The sequence below is a fragment of the Tenrec ecaudatus genome, chromosome 10, assembly GCF_050624435.1.
Source record: "Tenrec ecaudatus isolate mTenEca1 chromosome 10, mTenEca1.hap1, whole genome shotgun sequence".
Lineage (NCBI taxonomy): Eukaryota > Metazoa > Chordata > Mammalia > Afrosoricida > Tenrecidae > Tenrec > Tenrec ecaudatus.
In genome coordinates, this window is record NC_134539.1 from 115,640,165 (window position 1) to 115,646,508 (window position 6,344).

Genomic DNA, 6,344 nt, shown 5'->3' on the forward strand with positions numbered 1-6,344 from the left:
AGAAAAATCTTTATCGTTAGCTTTAAAAGGGATATAAAGTTATATAAATTACACACATTGTGAAAAATACAAAAGAAAAATACATAGAAAAAGTTTAAAAGGAAATCCACCAAATTTTAAGTGGTTGCCTTTGGATGGTAGGTTCTGGGTGGTGTTTTTTCTTTATTTTTGGTATTTTTTCTTCTCGCTTTTTTGTATTGTTTTGTATTTCCTGTAACGTTTACTTATTAGGCTTATAATCACCCAAAGACAAAAGTTATGCAATAAGATAATTTATTCTAAGATGGTATTTTCATATGAATCATTGAGGAAGAATTGTTTTTGAAGTGTAGAGAAATTATTTTTGCTTGAACGTAGAAATAATGTAGGAAGCCGTTTTATGAAACTATTACTCAACTTCTGCTTGAGACTTACAGGGACAGACAGACATGAATCCGTTCCGGATACAGAAGGAATGCCTTAAGACTGTGCTGTTCTCTACTCAGGTGTTGTCTGTTAGCTAAGCAGTGACAAGTGAGCTGTCCGAGTCAGACATGCTTCCTCTCCTCGAAATAGACCTCGGTTAGTGCAGCTTCTGATTGCTCGTGGTAAAGGCTCAAGAGCACCCGGAGGAGTTTTCTAGTTCCAGAGTGTTGTCAACACTGACGGAACCATTGGAATACATTTCATAAGTTACTGATTGCCTTTTGTGTTAAACTAGCTATATCTTGAGCCATGTCTCCGTCATGTTTCCCACATGCAACTGTATGTACCTCTATTTTGCCTTATTGAAGGCTGTACGATAGCTTAGGGAAAATAGTAGTTACTTGCTTGAAACATAAACGAAAACTAAGCAATAAAGTCAGTCAGAAGATGTTACTTCTTGAACTGTAATACTTTCTTAAAAGATAAGAAAAGGAGCTTTCTGAGACGTATTTGAAGAAATGAGAAGGTATTTGGTGATGTTATGTGATTATGGCTAGCTAGCATAGCCATCAATACAGATGTGGAGACCAAGCTTAGCCTGTGCCTGCACTTTGAGCTCTGCGCCTCTCCACATGGGCTGTGCTCGCTGAGGCTCGTTGGGTCCAGGCAGCGTGTGTGTGTTTGGGGTCTGAACTCAGTTCTTCAGTCTCTCGGACGATACGTTGGCAGTTGTTGGTGATCCAAACTTAGGGGCAGCTATAAACTGCAGACTCACTTTAAATGAACACTCCCGTCACCACTGACTGTCAGGTGCTGCTTTGTCAGAGTCCGGGACTCCTCGCAGTGTTGGGCGTCGTCGTGTGTTTTAGAGAGCATGCGACATCACAGCGGGTGGCAGCTCAGCGGGTGCTCAGGCTGTTCTCAGCCCCTCCTTTGTGAGCCGACTGTGAAGTGCAAACTGTGTGCGTGTGTATAAAAGGTTAAGAGCCCGGGTAGCCGAGTGGGGTGCCCTGCTGTTGGCAGACGACGAAGGCAGTATAACGCACCAGGTACACGCCGTCAGCTCTGTAGAAGAGTCCGTCTTCATGGGGTCGTCTCATGGGCCACTTTTTCTCGAAGCCAGGTAACATTTTCCACAAGCAGTATTATGTTGACCTTGTTGGTGCATTTCCAGCGGGAAAAACTGAAACCTAGATATAGATATCCTCTTCCCTAACCTTTTGCTTTATTTTGCTTTTAATAAAACACTGCCTACTAGAAAAACTAACTCGCGAGGTGAAATGAACCCGTGTTCTGCCTTTGCTTTGTAAAACTGTCATTAGGTGGGGAAGATTGGAATGCTGGATGTTGCTTGGCCCGGGGACATGCTGGTTTGTAGACTTGTTTTAGTGGACTGACTGCACTTTGTGGGACTTAATCTGAGTGGATTGTTTACTCTGTGATTGTGACTGAGGCAAAGTAGTTTTCTACAATTTGTATTCTTGGCTCTTAACCCTTTTGTATATGTCAGTGTCTTGGTTTTTTAATGATGTCTACCCTTTTTTTATTCAAATCTATATATTTAACTTAGTTTTAAAATAAATGGCACATTCCCTCTAAGCTCCTAATTCTGCGAGTTTTCTGCACTATACTGTGTGCTTACTTAAACTTCAGTGACACTTGAATAAGGTGTTCCAACCTTTGCTTTAAAGCTTTATTTTCTTCCTGGTAAGCTGTCATACTTGAGGATCTTGAGGGTGCTTAGCAGTGGTATTAACTGAGCATGCTCACAAACTCAGTTTGTGGTAAAGGCTGTCCCCATACTTGTCATACATGCGTCTTCTTTTATGTCATGCCATTTACCTTCAGTCTGTCATGTTACATCATGGCCTTTAGTTGTTATCCTTGCCACTGCCTGTCTTAACACCAGGGCTTGGGTTTTGGTTTTGTTGTTGTGGTTGAATTAACAATAACCAAATTAATATGCACTGATTTACATCTTTGCTCTTTGAGGGGGGCATTGTTTGTTTGTTTTTGGTGGAGGGGGCCGGGGTTAATAAATTTGTATGGGCCTGACAGTTTCCAAAGTTGACTTTAATCAGTGTTCTTGAAAAGTATTGTCACTTGTCACTTAACTGCCTACATAACAGCTGTGCCGATTCGGGGCCTGGGAGGTTGCCTCTCACCACTGAGAGCTCAGCCTCGGCCTCTCACTTGGAAGGACCGAGGTGGTATTCAAAAGTGGTAGGTTGATTTGTCACACTTCCGCATTTCGATGGGAAGAGAGTGTATGAAAATGGAATGCTGTCTGCTCCAAAGCCAACCCACCAAACTCCCTGCAGTCAGTCGGTGCTGACTCGGCCACCCTCGCGGACAGGGCAGAACTGCCCCTGGGAGGTTCTGAGGCTGGGGCTGGTTACCGTGCGGAAGCCTGGTCTTTCTCCTGCGGAGCGGCTGGTGGTTTGCAACTGTGGACCTTGAGGGCCATTACACCACCAGGGCTCCTGTCCGCTCCAAAATGGCACCTCATTGTCTTTCTTGGTGCCCCCCATTTTATCTTGTTCGTGGGCTCTAGCATGGACTGGGGTTTGGTAAGCACTCCCTGTGCAGTCAGGCTGACAAGTGTGCCAATACTTCCCTAGAGGTAGAGGGACATGGCTGCTATGGGAGTCACACTGATCATGTTGTAAACATTATTAATTCTGTTTTCTGACTGCAGGCACGTGACACAAGCTGACCTCAAGAGCTCCACATTTTGGCTCCGAGCAAGTTTTGGTGCTACTGTCTTTGCGGTTTTGGGCTTTGCTGTGTACAAAGCATTACTGAAGCAGCGATGATTAAGGAAGGGGAAAAAAAGTACTGGCCCTACCAAAAAAAGAAATACTTCGATGTACATTCTGAATGCTTTAACTCCTGCTAGAGACACTGAGATATTTATACATGCAGTTACTTTATTAATATTTGTAATTCACGCATAAGAGTATTTTAATGATAGCTATCACTGCAGTATTGGCTAGCATATGGGAAGAAAACCGCTTAACAGCCAAACTAAAATGGCTAACCTTCACAGGCCAAAAGGAGATGTTTTGTAAATACTGTACATATTCAGGTCTCCCGTATGGCGTGCTAGAGCCAGGGTTTCTAGACACTTCTAGATGACATCATTAGTACTCAGTTGGCTTACTCTCCTAGGCTCACGTCAGCCCAGAGATGGTATGTACTCATGGATCACTTATTTATTTCCAGTTTACTCAGAACAATCCTTCTCTAAGTACACGAGGCACAATTTGCCCTTTCCTCTCCGTTTTTAAAACCAAGCGTGAGTCGGCGTCAGCTTGCCAACACGACTTTCTTCTAGCTCCAGGAATAGGGCCACTTGGTAGGCCAGCCTGGAAGCCATTGCGCGACCTGGGCGCACGGCTGGCTCCCTGTGAAGGAAGGGGCGAGGCAGAGGCGGTTAGCAGAGGCAGCATCTGTGCGAGCATGTTCCTTTGTCAGTATGTTGGATTTTATAGCCCTTTCAATCAAATGAGAAGAACAATTTGTATATTATCTGTGTTTTCCGTTTAAATAAACAGTTACCATTCCTACTGCTGGTTCACCTCCCAGTGTGTAAACCACTGGGCACTGGCTGTGTGTACTCTGGTAGATCGCAGTAACTGCATGTGTCTTGAAGGGTTCTCTATCTGGCTAGGACACCCTACAGGAAGCACTTTTTTAATGATAAAATAAGTCTAATAAGTCCAAACTCTCATGATAAACCTATTTTTTCCATCACCAACCTTTTCAAGTATTTAAATAAATAACTACCGTGTACTGTGAAGTAGAGTTTTTTTGTCTGATAAAGTAAATACTTCTTTTTAGATAATAACATCCACTGGTCTCTAGCTTTCTTATCTTGTAGTTTCTCTTTTATTTTCATTTTTTGTTGTTTATACAAAGATGATACTTATTAGGAAAGAAGACATACAATTGTAAATAAGAGGAAATCTATTTTTAAAGTTGCAGGCATTCTGGACTTTAGGAAGGCCAGGCCTCTTCCCCGACACATGCTGAGAGAAAGGGTTTCCCCGGTGGGTCACATGTCTGTGAGGTCTCCCCTCCGCTGTCCTCTGAGCCCCCCAGCCTTGGCTGACAGGCCCCTCAGAGAAATGTGCCACATGACTTCCATCCTTCCAGTGCCCCCTTCTACCACTGTCCTCCTACATTTGAAGAAAAGGGAAATTAAGCAAAAGCCTGGTGACTGCTCATTTGCATTACTCCCGAAGAGTTTCGCATTTCCCCGACAGACCTCTCGGTTCCATAGCTTCCCGTGGCAGTTCACCCTTCCGTCTGAATTCTTCCCCTTCACTGAGATCATTCTCGAAGTGCATATACCTGATGGATTGCTATGTTCGTGATAAACGAAGCAGGTGGTTTGCCAACAGCTGACAAGTAGTGCGTTGGTCTTTAGATTTTCTCTCAGTCTTCAGATTTGAACAGAAGTGTCTGGTTCAGGGGAAGTTGGGTCAGGCAGCTGCCATGCTCTCACCTGCCCTGCGCTCGGGCAGCCTCCCAGGGGCTCGGGAGCCTCCAATCCGTACTCTGCAGGCACCGCAGGGGTTTTGCATCACCAGACTCCTTGAAAAGGACTTGTTAATGTAGGAAAATACGTGAATAAGTGCAGTATTGGGGTTTGCCTTCTTTTACAAATTGTTAGGAGAGTCAAACAGTAAGTACTAAAAAAAATTGAGGACAGCAGGCATTTGAGCAGTGATTGGATGGATGCCTTTTGCTTTCCACCGGTTACATTAAGTGGGCAGTTCTGAGGCTGCTTGCTGCAGTGTTATCAGTAGTAAGGCGTTGTTCCAAAGTCCCATGAGCCCTGTATTAGCTTACATGGACTTCACACAGTGGAGGACCGTTGCTTCTTTCCATTCATAGGCGGTCTCTCACGTTTGCCCCAAAGTAGCAAATCTCCCACGTGGTCTGCGCTTGTAAACACTACCGTAGGAAGAGGTTCTGCTCTTAGGAGTGGGGGGCATATAACCATCGTGAGGTGGTCTGGGAAAGAAGAGGTGGGATGCCATTTATTCCCAGTATCTGCACATCACTGCCAGGACAAGGCGCCAGAGGCCAGGCCTGAACAAAGGAGTCCTTACTCCCCTGCCAGGAGGAGGGAGGCAGGTAACCATAGGGGAAGCGGTAAGTGCTCCAGCTCCGGGGGAACCTGGCTCCTTCCTAAACAAGCCTGCAAAACATGACTGGTGGGAGCCTCGGTGCCCCTTTTCTCTGAATTGTAATCGTGTAAGTCAACCTAAAGGTGTCTTGAAGTCCTCCATCCTCCCAGGTCCGCTGGTTGGTGGGGGTGAGGACCAGCCTCAGTGCAGGAGAGGAGGGTGCCGGCCTGAGACTCAGTGGCCCTCTGCTCCGCAGGATGATCAGGGACCTAAATGCAGCTCGTCATCTTCGCCAACATGCTGGGTGTCTCGCACTTCCTCCTTGTCCTCTGTCAGTTGCAGGAATGAAAGTGGCGTGCTCTCAGTCCCAGGGTTCCAGTACCTAATCGGAGTCAATATGGAGGGTGTGAGGGCCCGCCCTCACCCTTCACTTCATCCCTTCTACCCATCACAACACACAGCAACAACACCTGAGTTTGCCAAGCAACTTTTATTTCCTCAAAGTCTTCCTTAACCCTATGGAACAAGAAGCTGCCACTGAATAGGTCCACTATAGGGGCTGCTGGCTTTTCTATACCCCCCAATATAATTATATATATAAAGGTGTCTTTAAATATAGTCAAACCTGCCAGCACTGGAATTTTGCCATCGTAAAGTGTTCAAATAGCATCCAATCAGTCAGGAAACTTGCAAGACCCAGAAAACCCAGGCAGCCCCATCGAGTTCCGGCTCTCACAGGTTTCCACTGTAGGTACACATTTGAAGACCAATTGTGACTGAGTGCTCATCAACACATTAATG

General features: G+C 45.3%; 1 protein-coding gene across 3 annotated transcripts in view; it reads left to right on the forward strand.

Moving 5' to 3' along the window:
• The window catches only part of RHOT1 (ras homolog family member T1), a 74,439-nt gene extending 70,216 nt beyond the window's left edge, over window positions 1–4,223 (forward strand). For 2 of the 3 annotated variants that reach the window (XM_075561372.1, XM_075561373.1), the window contains one exon: window positions 3,104–4,223. In XM_075561372.1, the coding sequence (XP_075417487.1) occupies window positions 3,104–3,221 (118 nt within the window). In that variant the 3' untranslated portion in view covers window positions 3,222–4,223. The remainder of the gene's footprint in view (window positions 1–3,103) is intronic. The other variant, XM_075561376.1, reaches the window with a different exon arrangement.
• Window positions 4,224–6,344: the final 2,121 nt, after the last annotated feature.